The sequence below is a fragment of the Zonotrichia albicollis genome, chromosome 3 (genome assembly GCF_047830755.1).
Source record: "Zonotrichia albicollis isolate bZonAlb1 chromosome 3, bZonAlb1.hap1, whole genome shotgun sequence".
NCBI classification, from domain to species: domain Eukaryota; kingdom Metazoa; phylum Chordata; class Aves; order Passeriformes; family Passerellidae; genus Zonotrichia; species Zonotrichia albicollis.
In genome coordinates, this window is record NC_133821.1 from 57535676 (window position 1) to 57559564 (window position 23889).

General features: G+C 37.9%; 1 protein-coding gene and 1 long non-coding RNA gene across 5 annotated transcripts in view; one reads left to right on the top strand and one right to left on the bottom strand.

Annotated features, from left to right (window-relative positions):
* FMN2 (formin 2) overlaps nucleotides 1-23889 on the top strand; it is a 151603-nt gene that overhangs the window by 49236 nt on the left and 78478 nt on the right. For 2 of the 4 annotated variants that reach the window (XM_074537540.1, XM_074537541.1), the window contains 3 exons: nucleotides 487-2279; nucleotides 3322-3466; nucleotides 13908-13995. In XM_074537540.1, the coding sequence (XP_074393641.1) occupies nucleotides 487-2279; nucleotides 3322-3466; nucleotides 13908-13995 (2026 nt within the window). The remainder of the gene's footprint in view (nucleotides 1-486; nucleotides 2280-3321; nucleotides 3467-13907; nucleotides 13996-23889) is intronic. The other 2 variants (XM_074537542.1, XM_074537543.1) reach the window with 2 other exon arrangements.
* LOC113459363 (uncharacterized) lies at nucleotides 11956-23492 on the bottom strand. Its single transcript, XR_003380527.2, has 2 exons — nucleotides 23091-23492; nucleotides 11956-12478 (listed from the first exon to the last, which is right to left on the bottom strand). It is a non-coding gene; the product is annotated as an uncharacterized LOC113459363 (long non-coding RNA).

The following is a 23889-nucleotide window of genomic DNA, read 5'->3' on the forward strand; positions in this document are numbered from 1 at the left end:
TCAATACTATGCTGAGTCTGCTACTCATGGTGATCCCTTTAAAGAATCACTGAACATTTTTTTCAATTAACAGATTTCAAATAATGCTGAGCCCTCCCACCACCATATCTTCATATCCACGTGCAGGCAAATGCTTGTAGTCCTTGTGCTCAGCGGTTGGTTGTTTTCTCAGCCAGGGTATTTGCAGGGAGGGAGGGGCTGCTACTCATTTTTGCTTTTGACAAGTGTAATCACAGTCTAAAATATCCTTGTACTGACAAAGGTATTGTCATAAATAAGTAAGTAATTTTCCTAAACTGTCTTCTTCCACTTAAAATGTAGTTAGCCAAAATGATTCCTCACTTTTTCAAGCCTTGACATAACTAGCTTATTTTTGAAACTCTGGAATAAGAGTATTCTTGATCTAATATTCTTGATCTAACTTTAATTTTTATATGATGATGAATGTTATCCTTGTTTGACCTTATTATTTGTTTTCTTTGAAAGGATGCTTTTGAGGTGAAATCTGAGGAGCGTGCCAGTGTCATCCGACAACTTGAGCAAACTATTGAGGATCTGAAGACAAAAATTGCAGAACTAGAGAAACAATTTCCTGCTGCAGAGGTACAGACTGCTGGGAGGGAGCAGGAAAATGAGCACGCACATGCAGACTCTGGGAAACTCAGCAGTGTGACTCTTCAAAGGAATGAAGAGGAGACCGCACCCAGGACTGTGTCACAGGCGAGATCTGTACAAACGTCACCAACAGAGGATTATTTAACACATACAATGCCTTCAGCCAGTGCACTGCCACAGCCACCCCCACCACCGCACTTAGAAGGGGGCAAAAGTGAAGGGCCTACTCAGAACTTGACAGCTCTAGAACTACAGCCCACATTTTGTTCTGAAATCTCCTTAATTCTGTCGCCGAAGCTAATCTCAGTGCCATTGGATGCAAGCCAATCAGTACAGAGTATACCGCAGTCACCTCTTCCAGGACCCAAAGTTGATTTGTCCCTTGCATTTGAAGGAGCAACTGAAATGACAGTTTCCCATCAGCCTCTAAGTACTGTAGATGTAACTTGTAGTGAACATCCCCCTTCCTTGCCCCCAGAGCCCACATGTAGCATTCCCCCATCACTGCCAGCGACTGAACAGGCTGCCCCCCTGTCTGGAGCACATGGCCATTCCTTTGTTACTCCTATGTCTGCGGCAGGATTACCACTGCCACCACCTCAACCTGGCTCAGGACTCCCTTCTTCTGCTGTGTCAGCAGTGACAGACCTGGACCATTCTTTCCCAGGTGCCACAATGGCACCTCTCCCTCCTCCTCCACATTTGCCAAGTGGAGAGATACCAACGCTGCCTCCAGCTCTTCTCCTTCCATGCCCTGGATTCCCTCCACCACCTCCACCACCACCTTTGCCTGGAGCAGGAGTCCCATCTCCTCTGCCTGGTTGGGGTATCCCACCTCCCCCTCCACCCCCACCACCTTTACCTGGAGCTGGTGTCCCTCCTCCACCTCCTCCTCTGCCCGGCCTGGGATTGCCACCCCCAGCACCACTGCTCCCTGGAGCAGGATTGCCACCACCTCCCCCACCTCTGCCTGGAGGGGCCATTCCACCTCCTCCTCCACCTCTGCCTGGCGCAGCTGTACCTCCTCCTCCACCTCTTCCAGGATCAGCTGTACCACCTCCTCCTCCACCTCTGCCTGGTGGAGCTGTGCCCCCTCCACCTCCTCCTCCACCTCTGCCTGGTGGAGCTGTGCCCCCTCCACCTCCTCCTCCACCTCTGCCTGGTGGAGCTGTGCCCCCTCCACCTCCTCTGCCTGGTGGAGCTGTGCCCCCTCCACCTCCTCCTCCACCTCTGCCTGGTGGAGCTGTGCCCCCTCCACCTCCACCTCTGCCTGGTGGAGCTGTGCCCCCTCCACCTCCTCCTCCGCCTCTGCCTGGTGGAGCTGTTCCACCTCCTCCTCCACCTCTGCCTGGTGTAGCTGTGCCCCCTCCGCCTCCTCTACCTGGAGCTGGTGTCCCTCCACCACCCCCTCCTTTGCCTGGGTTGGGGATGCCTCCTCCAGCCCCACCACCTTTGCCTGGAAGTGCACCACCCCTTCCAGCAGCAGTCCAGGGCAGCAGCTACCCAGCAGTCCCACAGGGCTGTGGTTTTCTTCCTCCTCCATTACCATCTGGTTTATTTGCTATGGGGATGAATCAGGAGAAAGGGAGCAGGAAACATGTAATAGAGCCTTCTCGGCCAATGAAGCCTCTTTACTGGACAAGAATTCAGCTCCACAGTAAAAGGTAAGTCATAGAGTAATGTAGAGTGGTGGTTCTGCATTATGACTGTCTCAATAGTATTGTTTATCATTAGCAAAAGTCTTTCCTGCTAGGTAGGCCTTTGGGCGAGCATGGGCGCAAGCAGGGTTTTATGTGTAGTTGGATATATAAATAGGGTGCCCATTTTCTTTGAAGCGCACAAAAGTTATTTGCACATGGAAGCTCTTTGATGGTAGTGTTTTCAGTGTCCTTTGGGGCTACATATCACATGCGGATAAGAGATCCGAGGGTGATGGTGTGCCACCAAGTGTTCTGTGTAATGTTTTTGAAAATGTCATATTTGTGATTTCCCCTCAAATTTCAAGGTAGCATTGGTCTCTCTCTGGAGCAGTCTGCGAGTTTTGGTAGTGTCTTCCTTCTAGATGGCTCTATGCTGAACACATTCTATCCTTCTCTTTCCTTCCTTCAATGACCTTGAAATACTTTTTTCTTTTTGCACCTTGTACACTCAGCAGACTCAGATTCAATCTGCAATTTATTTGCATAAAGTGATTCTGATAGCTTTGATATGACTTGGTTTCAGTTGTTGATGATTTTGGGGGGTTTTGTAAAAGATCGTTGCTGGTCATGAAAAAAGTTTCCTTATAAATATTTTTCTTATATCTCTAACTAGTAATTATAAACTCATCTGCTGTTATTTAATGATGAATTTATTCTTTCTTCTGAAGTTCTTGCCACTGTTGCACAGGTGGTCAGTAAATAACTGTCTATTTCTACTTCTCTTCCTGTCCGTGTCTGTAGCCTTTTATTTTATAGCCTATATACAGCCTATTTTTATTCCCAGGCATGTAGAGTGGGTGAATATAAATAAGCCTGACAGTATCACACATGAAAAAAGAAAACCCAGAAGTATGAGGAAGAATCGACAGTAGTTTTTATCAAAATGCTACTAGTAGAATTTAGGCAACAACTTATAAATTGCTGCTATTTTATTTTTTTTAATTTCTCCATTTATGACCTTATTTAGTTTGACATTGCCCTACATAGGTCTTTTGCTTAACTTTAGAGATTCTAGTGCTTCACTTGTGTGGGAAAAAATTGAAGAGCCTTCCATAGATTATCATGAGTTTGAAGAACTGTTTTCTAAAACAGCTGTTAAAGAGAGGAAGAAACCCATTTCGGACACCATTACAAAAACAAAGACTAAACAAGTGAGTATTCATTTAATTTAAGATCTTTTCTAGGCTGTTTTTTACATAAAGACAGATTTTTTTGCATGCAGCTGAGATGAATTATGTCTGGTGTGGAATTGTTACCATATATAAATACACATTATAGAAAATTAAGAGAAGGAGAGAATGTAGGATGTATTTCAAAGCTGTATGTATTAAAGGCTGAAGATTTCTTTTTTCATAAATTACTTTTCAAGTATGTATTTTCTGAAAAATATCTTTGCTTTAGCCACTTTAACAAAAATAATACTAAAATAATTAGGTGCATAGATGATGCTTTGAAATTGACTGCAGATGTGCAAGGAGTAGTATATATATTATTCTGATTAATTTTATACATTAAATAATGACTTGCATATGAAGTGCCATGACTTCAGAGAAAAATTATGCTTCAGAGTCTAATTCCTAGTGTTACACCAATCAGAATGGTTTAGGATTGTGTTGTGTTTATGCGTATAAAGAATATGAAGTTTATATAGACAATAAATGACAAGCACAGCTGGGAAAAATCCAACATTAATCAAACCGGTTTCTTGAGACAGATTGGTGTTCAATATAATAAAAATAGGAAGAACACTTTAAAATGTAGAAGTTTAAACCTCAGAGTAAAAGAATTTAATCCGCATGTTTACATGACTATTTGGCTGTAATCTTCTTGGTGTTTGTGTAAAAATCAAATTGTGGCGGTATGCTAAGTAATTTTCAATTAAACTTTCAGGTCACAGAGGGGGATGGTCTTATGTGGGTTCCTAAAAAGTCATTAAGGTTCTTGTTTTATCTTGGTTTCATGTTCCTGTACTCAACTCAAAGCTAGGCAGATCTTTCCATCATCTTTTGACATGCTGGTTAGTGCGGTACAAGACTTTATTCCAATATGGATACAAAGTGGGTCTCTTTAAAATCTCTATATCTGAATGTGACCTATTAGTTCACCTCTTGGTTCTGGAGATCTTGCCCCCATAGACACATTTTGGTCAGGGGCTTTACTGTGCTGACAACTCGTAGCAGACAAAAGAGCTGGTAATGTAGGTAGGATGATTATCCCGAGGGAGGGATGGATGAAAAGGACAGTGCTAACACACGTACCACTGTGCTGCACTAGGCTGTACAAACTGGGATGGGAGGAAATGAAAGATTCCATTGCTATCTTGCTGTTCTGCAGTAAATGTCCAAAGTACAAGACCTTTGCTCCTCTTTCCATCTTCTAGAAAAAGCCGGTTTTTATTGGTTATGCTTAGCTTAATTACTATCATAGTTTTTTAAGTTAAAAAAGGAATGCAAAAGTGATGCTGTGTGTCCCTGAAAATTTCAGAAGATTTGGTGATGAAATCTCCCAACAGAGTGGAAATCATCGCCGTTTACTTCTGTAACATACAAAGAGCTTAAAGACAGACAGTAATTATGAATAAACATTAGATGTGGATTTTAATACTAAATATTTCTTCTTTTTGCAATGCCATAAATTTAGATCTGTTGTCAGTAAGTTAAAAAAAATGTAGTGAAAGCTAAATTAAAATGACTGATTGTTCTTAACTTCTTTGACGAGAACAAGTTTTTTTCTTAAACAGAAGTTTAAGGCAATCAAGTAGTTGCTGTCACCTAGGACAAACATTCCTGTGAGCCACCTTAATTCACAGAAGATAATTCTGTTTCTCTTCCTCTGATAATCAAACAAATGTACTGCTCTCAAAAATAGAAAGAAATTGCCTAATAGAGAAGTCTGACTTGTTGAATTGTAGTATCTGGGGAGAAAAGTGACTAAACAGATAAACAGGCTTTCATTAGAACTATGGTTAGAGCTATCATTTATTGCAGATGTCAAAGTTAAATACTCATGTGTGAGAATCCAGTTAGGGCTTTTCACAGTGTTGCCGTAAGACAATTGAAATAGAACAGCTCCACAAATATATTCCACGTAGACCCTCTCAGCAATTTGGAATGCAGGACATTACTTTAGAATTCTCTTAATCAATAGTAAATTCTCCTTAGAATTCTCTTAATCAAGTAAACACTTGGATAATGAAGTCTATCCATGTTTAGGAGAAGAAACAGTTACTTGGGGAAAGCAAGGCTTTAATTCCACAAGCGTGTTTTTTACAGGGAGCACCAAGTGCTGTTTAAGTGCTTACTGACTCACATGGCTTCTATGATAGTTACGGGTGCTGTAAAGATCTTACAAATGGTGTTTCTGTAGTGATTTTTACAGGGACATGTTATGCAAAGCAGATGTGTTTTGTCACCTGTTGAACTATGAAGAAGCACTGTACAGAAGAGAACCAGGACTCTCACTCTGCTGCTTTCCCAAAAAGCTCTTGTCTGGCAATTGTTTTTGCCCCTTGTGTTGATGTGCAGGGTCTGCCGAGTGAATGTATTGCTTAGATGGATTGGATGTAAAGCACTGGCTACACTGGAAATAGTAATGAAAAAATGTACAGATAACTTTCAAATGTATAGAGTATTTGGTACTCTGTATAAACATATGATTTTAATATAACTGTTTTTATTGCAAGCTGAAATAAAAATGTATTTTTGCGCATGGCAGGAGGGGGAATTCTAGCTAATCTGCAGTAAGATTTGATAGTTTTGGGATGTTTTAGTGGATGAAAGATTAATGATTTTGAAGTACATTGCTGTTCTGCCCATAGGACTTTCATTCTCCAAGCCAGAGTGTGTGTGCAAACATGCATATGTTTGTTGTGTATGTATATAGATATGAATTATAGAATAATTTCTGGATAGTGAGTACTTTTTAAGTGGTAAAATTATTCTTAGGGCTCTGGGTTGATTGGGGTTCTTTGTTAATGAATGAGTCAATTTCACCCTACCCAACTATAGATTGTAATTTTTTTTCTCAGCATGATCATCTGCAAGTAATCCAATATAAACCTATAAAGCTTTAAAAAAATCAATATTATACCTAGCATTGAATGAAGGCTTCACTAAAATCCATTCCAGAACTTGAAAGAAAGAGAAAGAATGAAGCGTTATCATTTATTTGTGAATGCAGCTGATTTTGTTCTTACCACCTCTTATTTGGTGCTAGGGTCAAACTGTGATTTATTTTGCTCTGTTAATGCATATATATCAAATTCTCAGCTGCTGTAAATGTGTGCAGGCTCACTCAACAGGAATGCCTACTAAATCTTCAAAGAAAGTCCTTTATAGGCTATATTGTAGGTGGGGCTGCCATTACTACCTATTAAAGTGGTCTGACTCTCATTAGAAGTCCTTGTAATAACGTTACCAAAACTTAGCTTTTTAGACTGCAAGTTTTGCTGGGTTGGGTTTTTCCCCCCAGTTTGTCTCTCCTTCATTTTGCCAGTGTTGAGAAAGGAAACAAGATCTGCTTTTGCTCATGTCCTCATAGTTTCCTAGACCTGAATTGTGGATAAATTGTATTACATGTATATTTTTAGCTGTATAAAGGGTGTCTTGAATTTTGACAGTCTACAGGTTATAGGTCTGTTCCTGTTGCATAAGAGGAACTTGAGGTATAATCCTGAAGATTTTTCTCTGACTTTTTACTGGTAGTTTGGAAAACAGGAGCCAAGAAGAGGGAGGCAAAGAAAGATTAATAAAAGTAACCGGGGAAGGAGTGACTAACTGAGGAGATCTGACAGCTGAACATATAGAGCATATTAACTGTGATTCTGTGTCACCTCTTATTCTGTCTAAAGCAATTTCACTCAAACTTTTTGTGAGACTGGGGTGATTTTGATCTGGGTGATCCTTTAAACCAAACCGTCAATCTCGTCAAACCTGTGATGTTTGATCCAAGCAGGGGGTGAAACTCACTCTTGTCTTGTTCAGCTATTCCACATAGTTACAATACAAGTCTGGATTATGTGGCTGGGTAGTCTTTTTCATAGAACCCTTTCCATAGCTGGCGTCATCTGCGTGAAATGAGCACAGTCCATAATGATTACTTATTAAATTAAGCTCTTACCTGTGTCAGAAATTGCTGCATAGAAGTTGTTGCAGCACTTAAATCACAAGTAATTAGTAAAGGAGGAAGAAAATGGTCTTATGATTAAGGCTCATGAAAATGCTCTCATGATAATTCTCATATTAATTTTCAGTATTAAGAATATACTTGCATGGCAAACATTGGCCAGAATATATTGAACGCGTTTGGTGGAAAAATGGTATATAATCAGAAAACCTTGATATCAGTCAGCATAATAAGGATATAGAATGGACTGAGATGACTTGCATAGCTTACTTCCTTCCCTAGCTTTTGAACAGTCCTTTTAGAAAAATTACTGGTAACCCTCTAACTGTACTTTTGGAAAATATTATTGAAGTAACTGCGATGAATTTTTCAATCACAGACCATGTGCTTATAATCTATCATGTAAATGAAAAAAATGTTGAAGATTTTCTCATGTGGAAAGTCCACTATGAATCTATTGACATTAATATTTTAAACACTGTTTCCATCCCAGAATATAAATAGTATGTTGCTAAAATTTCATTTGGTTTCAAAAGCCTTAGGTCCATAAAAGATGTACCAATGAAACTGTTTAGATTATGATTTCAGGATATTTGAATTTTATGTTGGACATAAAGAAGGAAGAGAAGTCTTCTGGAAATAAAATACCACTCCAGTCCTCAGAGTTAGAATGTGGTTCTTGTTTTTTACTAAGGGACATTTTACTATTTCTCAGCTTCCTGTTGAGGAACACAATGCTTATCCAACTTAACTAATTTCTAACTGAATTAAAGCACTCTAAGTATTTTTCTAACCTAATGTCATAAATTATGAATATTTACTGGAGTAACAATCTCTTAGTGAAAGATTAGTCCTACAGTAATAGTTTTATGATGTTAATTTCAAATAGTGCTATTTTAGTGCTAAAACTGCACAAAAGGACATTAATTGTTTCTCATCCATATTGGTAAAAGCTTTATTTATGAAATAACACAACAGGGTAATAGAGAAAATGTACGAAAAGTAAATATACGAAAAGTAAATATTATGCTTCATTGCTACCCTCAAGCATAAAGTTTCAGACATGGCTGTTTGACTTTACCAATTTGCATAACATGTCAACAATTTACATCTAAAATTATATGAGAAAGAGAAAGATATAGATTATTAAATTCTGCAGTGGGTAAAGAAACTAGCTCATTTCCAGAGGGGATTTTCCATTTTGGTTAGGATGGGAGACAGAGAGATGCTGAAAATTAGGCTTTGTGATTGATGCCCTGTGAGTTCAGTTAAATCAGTATCTGCCATCAGCATGGATATAATGTTAGACAGCTGGGACTGGGTGTTGGTTTTTGGGGGGTTAGGGGTATTTTGTAGATATGAAGGAAAAATTTTGATCTCCTATTACACCAAAGTGACCACACTACTTGAAGTATTCCATTTCCACTCTCGCAGTTGCCATTACTAGCCAGAAGTTACGGCTAAATTTACCTTCAAAATAAGGCAAACAAAGGGTTAACTAAAACCCACAACACACATAAAATCCCCCGTCTGTAAGAGTATGTTATTCTGTTATAACTATAAGAAAGATATACATGGGAAAGATATGATGGGGTCCACTTCTGTGATTGTCCCTTTTACACTTGGAATACACTTGAATCTACAGAAAAGCCATGTCATGGAGCCCAGTGAGAAGGTGACTATTACTGCCCCAATCGTGTCTCTTAACATTTGATTTGGAACTTTGTTTCTGCCTCTTCCCTGTCACTTGTATGAGCAATGGGTCTTTGTAAAGTGGGGTTTCCTGGATGTGACTTTGTGTAATGTACAGCAGTTTCTCTTAACCAGTGAGAACTTTGGGATAATTTTTCTAAATGCTCAAAATCAGAAATAGAAAGCAAGAATCATTGAAAAATTCCGTGCATTAACTAAATACTATTCTGGGGAAAAGGAATCTTCATATTTTTTGCTTCAGGGCTCTCATCAAACATGTGTCTTGCATTACCTTTGACTAAATATCTCTTTGACTGTTTTTGCTTGTGTTAAACAATCAGGAACAAATTTGGCATGTAGTTTGTTAATGCTCAACAATGAGGACCACTCAAGAATTAGAAAGTTTTTCCTAGACTTCAGGCTGCAGATAGTATCTCTAGCTTCCTTTTTATTTATTTTTTTTAAATTTGTTTAAAGCAGAGTTCCAGAATCCAGACTAAAAAGGAGCTGTGTATTGTGTCTGAGGCTTTAGATCTTGCAGAGATTGGATTTATCGAACTTTTATTGTTCTGCCTTTAAATGGCGTCACTTGTCTGTAGCCTGTAGGCCCAGACTATGCAGCTGATTTATTTTATTGTTTTACTTTTAAATGTGGGAATTGCTTTAGGCATTTATGCTAATATTCATATTTTCTGAATTAGTGTTGTATTGTTACATCCATTCTATTGGAGAAAACTCTAGTATTCATGCAATTGACTGAAATGGGAATGAACAGCATAATAGAGATTAGTTGACAAAAGTTGACATAAACCCTACATTTTGAATAAAACCAGGGAAATTTGGTAGCTGCTATGTGAAACTGCTTCATCTATTGCTGTTCTGCATTCATTCACTTGAAAGTCATGGTCTTTGTCACCCTTTTGATATCATCATGGTTCAGAATTTTGGCAGCAAAGATAACTTACTCTTCATGTGGACAGTGGTTTTTGTTTTGTTTTGCTTCTAATCACTGTCAAGACGTGGCACTCAGCAACTAATTATTCTGTCTATTGCCTCACTTTCAGAAAAAGCATCTTTTTTTCCTGCTGACTTTTAAGCCAGGACTTGAAAGGATCTAGTAGGTCACTAAGTCTGGTCCTGCCCCCTGGAGAGGAATCATGTTCTAGTCTGCATGGCAACACCAGAGTTAATCTATTTGCTTCTTTTTTCTCTAGTGTTGATTTGCTGGTTGTATTTGTAAGCCTGATCTTAGTAGCTCTCTGAGTTTTAGAATTCTGGTGGAAGATAGAAACTCTGATTTCACAATTTGAAGAAAATATAATAGTACATGGGTGAAGAATTAGATGTGGGAGATTCCCAAGATCAGACTCCAACTCACCTGTGTTCTTTGGGCCTCCAAGAGAGAACAGTGTAGTTCTGCTTCCTTTGGAAAGGTCAAGTTGGTTCTAGGTAGGTTCTCACCTGAATGCAGTTGTAATATTTTTTGTGTGGAGGACCACTTCTCAAAGCTATTTTACTCTCGATTTTCTTTTTTTATTTTGTTTTTCTCCTTGATAACATAGTATCCTACATCAGTTCCACTTCTACTCCATTTTTGCAGACTCTGAGGGATAGGAAACATACAAGCTTACGTCTGATGCGCTCTTGCCACTTTATGTGACTACTGTTGTTTTCTGATAGCACTTTTGTGATTACTTTGCATTTAATTTTTAATTCACTTTATTTGTCAGCTTTGGGATAGTTTTTTTAGTTCAGAATAAAGGCAGCAAAGGATTCCCACTATATGTAGACACCAGCAAGTTAGTTATGCTATCAATACAAGATGTTTTGGACTTGAGTGATAACGACAGGAGCTGAAATCAACAGTTCCCCACACATTTTCTTTACCAAATTCAGTTTCTTCAATGTATTTGGAATACACAACTTTAGGGTGAAGTTTTTGAACTTTTTTTGCATAACATAGTGTATTGTTTCTTTTGTTGTTCTGCCTTTCCAGCAAGTATGGTTTGGTAGCAACATCATTTGAAGAGATTCTGTTCTTTTTTAAATTTTGTATACACTTTTTTTTTTTTTGGATAGAATTGAAAATACTTGTTTGGTTGTTATTACAGATTGCAACTTAATTGTTGGAAAGATTTGATCTATACCTTGCTACCCAAGATCTACTTTATTTTGTAATCCTTTTGTAGCTGCAAAGAAATAAATCTATGAATTTCTCTTTACAAGAAGAAAATCTCTTAGTGACCTGGATTTATCTCAATTCCAGGCTTGAATGAAATGTTTGTTCCATTAAAAAAAATATTTAGAGTGATGATTTCCTATTAGAAGACTGTTGCAGATTATCCTAATTTTATCTTTCTGAATGACATTAATTTTATTTTTGAAATCCAAAAAAACCTGACTATCATATCATAGTTTTAAATTCCAAATACTATATTAAATGGATTTAAAAGTTAAATAGGAATCTCTTGCTAATTTTTGACAGGTGATGTGAGTAGCCATACCTTGAATTTAGATCTTTAACCTTGTGAACATCAGTTATGATATACTTGTTTTCCAATGTTAAAATTTTCGGTTAATGAGCAGTACTTTTTGCTGTTGAGACATCCCACCCCAAAAGGGAAGGGAACACACAGGTGTGCAGATGCTTACAGTCAACAAGGAATGACAAAGCCAGAAGGTCTGTAAAAGCTTACAGAGTTTTATTAGTGAATTATACACTTGTCATGGAAATTGATATGTTATTCCCTCATTTTCCAGTATAAGCACACAGTGGTGGATTCTGAATAAAGAGGTAGAGTGAGTGAGAGAAACTGGAGGGAGGGAGGGACAAAGATCACCAGTCCTTGTTCCAGTGCTGATCCAGCTAATGGGATGTCCAGAGTCCTGGAGCCATGAATAGTCAATGAAGTCCTGGAGCCTCATGGGGGTACTTATTTATAGATAAGTTTCTTGCTTTCTATGCAAATCAGTTGTCATGCACAGTTCATTCCTCTAGATCTTTCTGGAAGTAGGTTGGAGGGCTTCAGGGTGTCTTTGGTGTCTTGATCCCCCTCTGCTGGGTTGGCTTTTGGTCAGCAATCCTTTTTCTTGACCTCATTCCTGTATGTCCAACTGTGCTTATCTCCAGGAGCCAGAACAAGGATTTCTGTCCCAGAAAACTGCTGCCCTGGCCCTGTAAGGCCCCCTTCTCCAGCCACATCCTGTTACTTCTCACAGCATGTTATTTCCAAGGATCCTTGGTTGGCAGCACAGTAATCTGGCTGTTCATGTTTGAGACACAGACATTAGTCCCTTATCTTCAGGGCTTCTACAGTATTTTCACTCCACTGCAGCTAGTTTGGCATCTGTGAGAAAAGGGGGATAAAATATCTTCATAATCAATAGTTATTAAGACTTAAGAAGAGGAAAAATAAAACTAAACAGTTGGCCAGCCAACCACATCCTCAGAAAACCCATACTGTAAGTACAGTGAGTTTCTCAAGTTTCCTCTCCTAAGCAGTTCCAATGGGAGAGCTCAGGGTCAGTTTTTTCCTTCTCTTCTGCTGTTCCAACATTAGTGTACAGACCTGTATCTGAAAATGTAAGTGAATCAAAGTTGGCAATGAATCAGTGAATCATACGGCAAGCATCTTCTGAGTACTTTTTTTAGCTTTTAAGATGTGAATTGGATCATTACATTCTTTACTCTGGCTAACCTAATTCTATTTTTTCTTATCTCTTTTCTGTTAAATAATTTTTAAATAATTTTGCCAGTGTGGCTCTAGATGATGCAGCCTCCTGGCACTACAACAGTAGTGCTGTAACTTGAAAAAATATGTATATGCTTCCTGACATGAACTAACAGTTTTAGTTATCTGTCTTTTCTTTTTTCCTCCAAGTGACTCGCAAGGGTTTTCATCAGTGTGATTAGTACAGTGTAAAACTCAGCAACCAATGTAGAGTAAATATTAATCTCTTTCTTTTATGCAATGGTTGAATCCTGGCATTGAAAATTATTTCATCTAGAATCATGTCATTTTACAGATAATAGTCCTTTTCTGGCATGACTTATGTCTCCTAAGAATGATATAAAATTTACATCAAGTTGAATTCAAAAACCTTAGAGCTCTTTGTATGATAGTCTGTGAATCACATGCTGCTCTTATGATTGTAAAACCAACACGAATGAAAGTCTATTTTAATCACTGATTTTAACCCCCTAAAGCAAGACATTTTGATGGCTTGATTTTGGTTTTTTTTTCCATTTTGGAAACAAAAAAGCTTTGTGACCTTTTATAATCCTTAAACTGATCAAAGAAAACCCCAATGTGTACGTGGTTATTTTGACTTTAAAATAAAATTCATATTGGCGCCTACTACGTCAAACATTCAAATAAAATACAAATTCTCACAGTTTTAACTTACATCAAAGATGGAAATCATTGTGTGGTTTTGGAAACCAAAGAAATTCCAAGATAGACACAGTTGGAATTTTTTTTTATTTGACAGTGTTTTTCATACACTTAGTAACAGCAGTGTGAAGTAGAGTGTGCATTCTAATGAAGAAGGAAGACTAGGGGAACCTTTTAGGATTAAATTCACCTAGGTGATAAAGTTACATACACTTGTAATGGGTTTATAGAGCAGAAGCAAACTTTAAGAATAAAAAATTTTCTCATTTTTGGATATGTATATAGACTGCAAAGAACTATTTCTTGAATATATTGTTAGTAACGCAAAATATCTTGTATATTATCCTGCATAATATAATAATACTTGCATTTCTTTTGGCAGGTTGTCAAGTTGTTAAGTAACAAAAGATCTCAAGCTGTTGGAATATTAATGTCTAGCCTTCATTTAGACATGAAGGACATTCAGCATGGTAAGTGAAATAACTATTGATTATTCTCAGATCACATAATTAATTATCTGGACATGCCAAATATTTATATCTTTTGATATATAAAATAAATTGAGGCCTTTTTTACACTATTTTTTCTGAAAATAGCTTGTTCTGGCATTCATATTCCCCTTTCAGCATCAGCTGTGTAAGTGGAATATAATATAGACACTTGGATTTTTGGTTTTGCTGAGGAAGAAACGATGTGTTGTTTATTTTAATTCAGATAACCTTGGGACATATCCAGAAAAGTGAATTATAGTGTTTAATTTATTTGTTTTACAAAATAGTTCCTATATTTGGGTTAGCACAAACTGTGGCATTCTTTCATCTGCAACAGCATTTTTTACGAAGCGAGATCTTCTAGGGGAGCGTAATACTTTTCGCATTTATGCTAAGAGACAGTAGTGCAAAAAGGTGAAAAGTGGAATTGCATTTATATTCAGAGCATCCCTTATGTTTCCCAAAGGCTTTGGATAGATTTGAAGCAGATTGAATTATCCTGTGAAGTGCCAGCCTATCTATTAAATAAATGTGGTTTCAAGTATAACACAGACTTCATAAATCACAAAAACATCTTGTGAACTTTCTAGGCCACACATTTACAGCCATGCATTCAGTTTACTATGATTTGCTTATTTTGCGAAATTATTCAGAAATAGAACAAATTTGAGAGCACTCTGTCAGCTAGTGAGTAACTCATAATCACAGTTTTAAGGTTTTATTAAACTGTTTTGATGGTTACTAGACTTCCTCAAGCTGAAGCACTTAAGATGGTAGTCATAGAGCAAGGCGCCAGTGCTGGCGCCAAGAAGTACTTGGTATTTCCAAAGCTGGCAGATGTAGTTCAGTTAAGTCATAGAGCAAAATCTGAAAACAATGATATGGTCCTTTCCTTCAGTCAAATATTCAACTTGGTTTCAGTTAATAATGAGAACCTTATGAAAAAAGGAGTCCGCCTAACATCTGTGTCTGTGGTAAAGCCAACACAAGTTCATTGAAAATTTGCTTGCTTAACATGCAACACTAACAATAACATGGCATGAATGTCAGTAGTTGAAGGGGTCAAACAATATTATTCTTAACCTTTATCCTATTACAATATTAAGCACACATGATCATCTAAGAGCTGTGTGCAGATTTTGGATATTCCTCTTTCAATAGCCGTTTTCTAAAACCAAAAGTCTTTGCAAAAGGGAATTTAATAGCTCTTTTATTCCCTTGCTGTGCAGAAGTGATTAAACAAACACAAGAAAACTTTTTTCTGGTGGGGGAATTTGTGAAAATGACTGGTGCTAGAAGTCTCTTTTTATTTTCTTTTTTTGAGAACATACAATAGGCATGGAGAAAATGTGGTGAGGAGCAGGAAATATTTGCATGGTGGGGACAAGGAAAATAGAGATATTGCCCAGAAGTATTTTTGGCATCAGTCACTCCATGCAGAGGTCTCTGAGTGATCTAACCATAGAGCCCATGCAGAAATTATAGAATCAAAACCCCACGTATTTAGCTTTACCTTTATGTATGCAACGTTGTTAATTCTTTATTAAAAATAAGGGTTTTACATATTTTTGAGTGTTAAAACATTTAGGATTTTCTACTGCAATTTGAACATACTAACAAGAATATACTAACAAAAGTTCAAATAATGATCAAGTGCCTGCACTAACAAAAATAGTTGATGTATTTGCAACTTTATTATTTAAGTTTTATGACAATGAATACAGTAAAAAATGTGATCAGTGTTATTTGTCCCCTAGCCCAGGGGTAGGCTTTTCAGTAGTGGTCTTGAGGTTTTTCCATGTTTGATGTACACTGACATATAAATTTACACATATCTCAGTATGCTACAAGCAATTGTTTTCCATAAATAAGGAATGCAGTCAAATGAAACTTTACCCCCACCCCCCTCCTGACAATTTGTGATACCAGGTAACTTATAGCTCTCTTGTAAATATTCCCTTATTCAAACATAAAGCATACTTTTAGGATGTAGTGTTCACACAAATCACAGAAGTTATTTGGTTTTTTGTTTTTTTTTTACTGGCCTCAGAAAATCACCCACGAGGAGAGGGAAACTTTCAGTGCTGAGTGATATTACATTTCTTGTTTTGCATGATATTTACTGTGTTGTATTTTTCTGGTGCTTTTGAAAAATTTTGAAGTTCTACGTGAACAGAAGGGAAAACAATTATGCTGGGTACTAATCCACCTAATAAATTCAGGATTTCAAGTTTTAAATCTGATTGTGTTTAGATGAAGACTTTAAAATAGCTTGAGACCTGGTCAAATGTAGTATTTCATGTCTTGTTAAATTTTTGTTCTTTGGTTGGTGTTTTTGGTGTAATTTCATGTGCTTTTTAAGATACAAAATACAGATGAAATATTATCTGCAAGAATATTGTCTGCATATCTGATCAGATGTGGCATTTAACAGAAGATCTCAGTATATTGTAATACATCTTAAATAGTTTTATTTTATTGTATGGCTGTTAAATGTCTGCTTGCAGAATTGCATTTGTCTGCTTCCAGCTTTGGAAATAGGTTTACTAAGACAAATGCCCAGAGACTGTCTGCTTTTAAAATATTTTTACAGTGTGGAAGGATTAGTTGTAATAATCAGAGCACATTTGTTCTGTACTCTAGTGTGTCTTTCTAGGAGTGCTTCAAAGTTTGCTAGATTAATTTTTGTTGTTGTGGGGATTTTTTTTAGTAGATTCTCATTCCTAACAGAACTCCCATCTACCTTATGCAGGCAAGGCTAGAACTGTAAGAAATGTTGGTCTCTTTAGTTGCAGTGCCCTTTCTCTGGTATTAGTAAAAAAATGAATACTCGTTGTTTCTCTGATTTCATGCAAGGTCTTACTGATGCCTGGGCTTTTTTGCAATCGTCTATCAACTATGCAAAACACTTTATCCAGGCATTTTGCTGGCTTTCGTGTTTTCACTCCACCACAAATATCCTTTATCCAGTATGATGTTCCCAGTGGAAATATTGCTGTATTTGGCTGCATGATAAGGCCAAAACTTGAGAAATACCAAACAAGCACTTCTTACCTCTTTTTCCTTTATAGTTCAGATTTTCTTCCTAGAGAAAAGACTTGGGGTTTAACATTAACATTTTTGGCAAGGGGCATTTCTTAACATTTCAGAGATGCAAAGTGTGCTCAGATTAGGGCACAAGATTCTGGTGTATAGAGTAGCCTATGATGCACACCTTATGCCTTAAAATATAATTGTTAAGCCTGTGTCTGCATTTCAGGACTGTGTCTTGTAAATAAGGTATCTTTGTTCAAGCTGTCTGTCAACACTTGGAATATAGCAACTGTTTGACATTGCAGCCATGGAAAAATAATAAGTTTGTCAGTGTCTTCCTAAATCCCCTTATTTATAAAGAAACAGCGCATCTTCCTTTGTGTTTACAACTGGTAATAAGTGCAGTAAGAACAGCAAAAAGTTCTGTGTGTGTATAAAAATGGAAGGAAAAAATTAAACTGAAGATGTCAGCCAGGAAAAAAAGGTAAACTGGGTGTTTTATGCATCTAAATATTAAATTTATTACACAGTGAGATTTTAATCTACTATTTATTACATGTATGGAAATTATTCCTCGGCACATGAAAATTGTCTTAGTTCTAAGCATGCCTTGTAAATGTCGAAAATGGCATATGCAGTTCTTTGGCTTTTGATGTTGTCTGTTAGCTTTTCCAATTGATTAAGTTTCTCTCAACAAGGTTTGTCACTCCAGGGACTGTGTTGCTACAATACTCTTAACTATTTTTCTGTAAAAGTTTGCATAGCACCTTGTGGTTGCCCTGGCTCTTTTGGAAGTAGTTTGGGGATTTATGCCTCTGGATTTTGGATGACTTTTTATTTTCTTCATTTAATAAGTCATTTTTTTCCTCTCTCTGAGACACTGGTAGTCTGCAGAATTTGATGGAACTACCTGTCCCACTCTGATATCTGCAGGGGGGAAAAGAAAGGGAAGGCCAAGACACTGTCTATTACAGGCCTCCAAAAAGAATGAACTCGGAAAAATAATTAGAGAAAGGGCAGGAAGATTCACCTAACAGCTGGTAAAAACCAACCCTGTAATCTGAATTTGAGCTTATTTTACTAGAAGTTATATCTGCAGCAGAGTTTGTTCTGCTAACAGCAGTACAACTTTGAACAACAAACATATCTTCTGCCCTGAATTCAAGACAGATGTGCAGGAAGTGAACATACTTTAAATGTTAGCAAGAAAAAGAAATGTTTATTCTTCGTATTTGACTATTAGTGACAAAAAAAAAGAGAATCTTGGGTTTGTTTGCTTGCTTGACCACTCATGCTGACATGTAGAAATGATGAGCAAGGAGAGACTTTGTCAGAGGTTTAACTAAATTATTTCACTAGAGAAGGACGATAAAATGTCTCTTACACTGCATTATTTCAATGTTCTGAGCAGGATTATTAATGTATTGAACTATCACGTAGTCTAGGTCCAAGAGATGCTCGAAATGGAAAGCAATCAGGAAAGAATGACTGAACATCTGGAAAATAAGACTCAGGATTAGTTTATTTCATAGAGAGTCCAGAGGTGATCTGAGTATAATTTATCCTAACAACATGTGTGCACAAGCACAATCATTTGAAACTTATAGTGCCCATTCTTCACAAATATTTCAGTACCTTCCTAAAAGATATCTTACTGATTAAACAAGTTATGAGAACAAAACAATACATGATTGGATCAAGTAATCTGGCCACTGTTTACTAGTATAAATAACCTGCTGCCCAAATTTGTTATTTCCCGTCCATTTAAGTTATGGAGGGAAATGTTGGCTGTGGGAAGATATCCAGACCTTTTTCTGTTAGGCGGCAAGTCTGTATTTCTTTATTAAATTAATGATAAATAAGGTTCTTGCAATCAGCGCAGGTTAATTACAAAGACTGAAACTTTACCTGTCACTTCAGGATTATTAGTAGAGAACTGAAATTGTTTAAATGTTTCTCTTTTTTCCTAATCAAATACTGTGTGTGCACCCAACACCTTAAAATATTATGGTTTAATCTTCCCTTCTGATAGCCTTTCCAATATCTATTTAGATTCTTCAGGGACACACCCAAGTAAAGATTGGTTTGATTCAGCAGTTTTTTGTCTAGTGTACTAGCACCTCCTCAAAACTTGACACCATATTTCTGAGTCTTATTTTTCTGCTTTTTCTTGACTATGTGCTACCATATTCATGACATTATGCCTGCTGTTAGATTGTATGATTAGACATTTTATTCACTTATAATTACTTTACAAGCTCCTATTGGGGAGTTATTGGGAAAAAAACCAAAGGAATACACAAAATGACTTCTTATAGAATACAGGCTAGAGTTAGAGTGTCACACATATGTATTGCTGCAGCTGTTTCTATTGCTTTGATGCTGTTACTATGCCCTGGTGTTCTGTACTGAGCAGTGATTTTGGACCCCTTGTCCAGCCCCTCCTGTCAGACACAGCTGGGGAGGAAGGACAACAAAAGTCCTTGGGGACAGGTGGAGTTTCCAGTGGAATTTCCAATGGATGTGGCATAAACCCCTGAGCTGTGCATAAAGGTCCTGAAAATCAGCCCTTAATATTTAAAGCATGTCTCTAGTCCTCTTTCTATCTTCTAAGATTTTCTGAGACTTAGTTTACAGCGACCACAGGTCAATAAAGCAATAGCAACAGCTGTTATGGGGGAAAATACTACTTCAATTGTAATTTTCTTTTAATATTTGTAAAGCAAATCAAGATAATGAAGGACAGAAATATTAGTATCATCAAGAAAGGAACTGAATCGTTCATGTCATATGATATTTACACCTAAAACCAAATTTATAGAATTATTACATTTTTTTCCTATAGTACAAAATTCATTTTAAAGAACAAAAGTTTAGAGTTTTAAATGAGGAGAATAAAATTGAATTTTCTTCACAATATTTGAATCAACAGAGACTAATTACTGCCACATTGGACAGTTTGGATAATTAAAGATTTTTGTTGTTTTTAAGAACATATGAATGTAATTTAATAGAGAAGTTTTGTAAGAAAATGTAACTGCATTGTCTGTCTGTTGTTTCAGTTGAAACCATGAGTTTTTTTCTTGCAAGTCTGATCTAACTTTGAAAGTTAGAAAAAAGTTTCAGGAACATTCTTTTCTCCCAAAAGAAACAAAAAAAACCTGTACTGTTATTTCTCGTTTGTGAACTGTGTACTCACTCGGAACAGCGATGATTACAAAATTCTTAGCATAAAAGCAACAAAATGTGTCCTGTTAGCATTAGTACCATGTAAAAATTGAGTGGCAGGAGGGAGAAAAAGAGCACCTTGTGGGGTTTTTATAGTAGAAGTATTTTCCACTGGTCATACTCTTATACATTGCTGAAATACATAGAGGTTCTAGCACTATAAAATTAAGAAATCCCTACTAATTAGGAACTTCCAATAATACAGTTACATATTGTTTCATTACATGAAAAGGTTCAAAAGAAAATGATGTTTGCCACAAGAGTGAGTTTGTGATTTTTCATGCGTTTGTTAGGTTTGGATACATTTATACACACAAAAAATTTCATTCAAAAATTAATGCCATTAATATGTATGTAGCTACCAACAATTTAAATTTAAGGTAGTTAAAGTGGGGCCTTAGTATCATTGCAAGAAATGTAGGTAATTTTTTTTTTTAACATTCAGTGTACCTTTAACTGTATTTTTGTGTCCTTTTTTAAAAAATCAAGTAAAACTATATGTTATATTTGGCTAAGTGGAGATTTATCTAGCTTTGTACCTGATCTCCTCTGTAGATAATCCTAAAAAGCTAAGGTGAGTGGCACTGACTGTTCATTATGCAATTTTTATAGGTCTCTTATCTTATTGCAGTAGTTGGCTTCAAACTGTAAAGTTTATTTGGAACAGCTTTCATACATGTTATCTGTTCTTTTGATTTTTCCTTGTCACCACTGTACAGTCCATGATTCTTTTCTTCCCTTTGCCGAGGAGGTGACTGGCTGGCTCTGCATGCTGCTTTCAAGGTCTTTGTGCACCACATGCCTGTGCCAAGAGGTCACATCATCTTCTTTCAGGATCTGTTTTTTCTGTATTGTTGCTGATAATTTGTTTGCCCTTCACTGCTGCTAATTTTTGAGCTTATGATTTCAGGGAACTATGCAAAATACCTGAGTGTCTTTTTGGGGCAGCAGTTGCTAATTCTGTATGCCTCACAGGACTTTTACAGTCTAGGTTCTTTTTTTCCCCATCTACTTTGCATGTATCGACACTGAATATTTCAGAGATCCTTTTATATGTATTTGTGGTCAGGTTAAGTGGTGTTACTATCTGAGAACATTGACGCCTCATGTTCATTAAACAGCACAGAAACGTGTAGAAGCCCTAGTAAGGTTTCTTTGATGCAAATTCCTGCTTTGAAATCTAATCTTTCATTTTGGTAATTGATTTTCCTTTTTTTTTTTGAGCCGGTTTTGGTTTTTTTGTTTTTTTTTTTTTGGTCTGTTGGTGTGGGTGCTTTTAATCCAAGTAGATGTTTCCCCTTATACCACAACAGCATAATTTTTTCTGAAACCTTAGGAAAGGATAGTGAGGAGCCTTTTGCAAATTCAGTATTAACCTGATCATTCTTACCTGGACCTTTATGGACACTTCATTTAAGCAGTTCTACTTAATTTGTTGCTGGTGAGTGCCTACTACAAATTGTGTTACCTTGCTTTCTCATTACATTGGTTTAACTGTAGGTTCTTTAAAAAAACTGTTCTTTTGTATAACACATAGGCATTTTCCAGGCATAAAAATCAGACTGACTGGTTTGTAGTTTCCAGTATCATCTGAGGAATCCTCTTAAAATTTTTATTTGTATGTTCTGAAGCTTGTTCAATTTGAGACAGTGCCCAAAACATATCACTTGAGAAGTACAGAACTTGTCTGAGAACCCCTTTGACCTTTGCTGTGGTTGCGAATCCTTACACAAATAGTTTGTTTAACCTTTTCTGATTCTCTTTCTTTTGTGCTCTTTTTACAGCCAGATTATCTGCATGCCCAGCTGTTTCCTGTCAGGCTTCATACATGTGATGTGTTTGAAAGCAGTTTTATTACTAGCTTTATGCATTTGGCAAGTTGGGTTTAGACCTTTTTGTTCTTGTCCAATTTACATTGAACTTCCAAGACTTTGCTTTTTGTTTTCTTTGGCTGATTTCCACTTTTGAAGAGTATCTTTTACTTACAGGTGTCCCCCATGCTCTTAATCATATGTGATTTTGAGGAGTAGGAATATTGAGGTTGTGAAAAGACAAGGGAGGGAAAAGGGTGCATTTCAATTTATCAGTTGACATTTTTCTCTTTGGCTCGAATGAAGTGTCTTTAAGCTTTCTTCTGACCTTCAACCTTTCTTTTGCCTTTCAACTACCCTCTCATTTTAAGGTAATTTCTGGTTGTAAAATCTAAATTTATGGTGTTACTCCTAAAATCTTATTCCTTTATCCTATGGAGAAATTTTGTTCAAGGCTGGTTTGGCGTCTCCAATTGCTTTGTACTTTATTCAGAAGTAATCAAGCGTTACTCCTCTTTTGGTAAATCTGCCTAGCAGCTTTGAGTAATAACTCTCATGCTGTAAAATTTAGATCCGAATGATGACTCAAGAAATATGGCTAACAGATTAAACCTTACACTAGTATGTTTGCTATGTAGCATACTGGCTAACACAGAAATGGTAAAATACCATTTAGGAGTCATTAAGCTACTTGTCGAGTGATCTGTAAGAGGGCACTGACTGTGTTTTTTCTGCTCAGGCGAGAACTTCCTCCATAGAGAACGCGGTGCATCTTTTACACCCAATTGCTTTATCTTACCCGGCTCATGCTCCCTTCAGTATTCGCTGCCTCTCTTCCGCAGTGTAAACCTTCATGGCACCATGTACAGCCTTACATTGTCTTTCTGTACCGCTCAGAACAGCCATCACCGCCACCAGCAAATACAAATCTTCCCTTTGCACACGTCAGATGACTCGCACACCACTCACACAGCCTGGCCTTTCCCACTGAGCGCGGCTTACCTGCGCCGCCGCTCTGCTCGCCGCCCTCGCTCCGGCCCGCTCCGCGCTCCTCCCCGGGCGGGGCGGCCGCGGCCCCTCGCCCACCGCGGGCCTTTCGCCGCCTGCCCGCCCGGGCCCGGCCCCCGCTCCGGCAGCAGGTGGCAACAGCGGCCCGCGCTGCTCCTGCCGCCGCCGGGAGCTCGGCCACCCTTCCCGGGAGAGCCGGCCCGGCCCGGCAGAGCGGAGCCGCCGCCGCAGTATCCGGGAGGCGCCCGGCCGGGCAGGGCGCTGGAGCCTGCGGCTCCACTGCCGCTCGGCACGGTCCTCACGCAGGGAAAAGCTCCTCTAGACAGGTGTTCCGGGTGCAAGGAAGAGTGTGATTCGAAGATGGTAGAGTGGCTTGTTTGCTGTGTCCCTGCCTCATCCATGGTGGGGGGGGGGGGGGGGGGTAAGGAAGAGTGCCGGGGAAATAATGGTTTTTTGCTTAGTCTTGAGTGCCCACTGCTCCCCATGCTGCAGTCCGTGTGTTGGTGTTCCTGTACCTGTCACTTTATGAGATACCTGGATTTCTCCTCCTTCTCATCTTTCTCTTGCTTTGTTGTTATCCATTGGCAGTGAAAGATCAGGTTAATTTCTGTTGTTTTGCTGTTTCACATGAAACTTCCCCAAGCAATGGGTGTGAAGTTCTGTTTCAGTGTAGTGTGTTTTCTGTTAGGGAAGTCGCAATTGCTTTTGCTTCCTAGACACAAAACACAGCTCAGTGTTACTGAGCTGAAACAATATCGAGTGCATGCCCTAATCTTAAAGTCAGTAGGCCAAA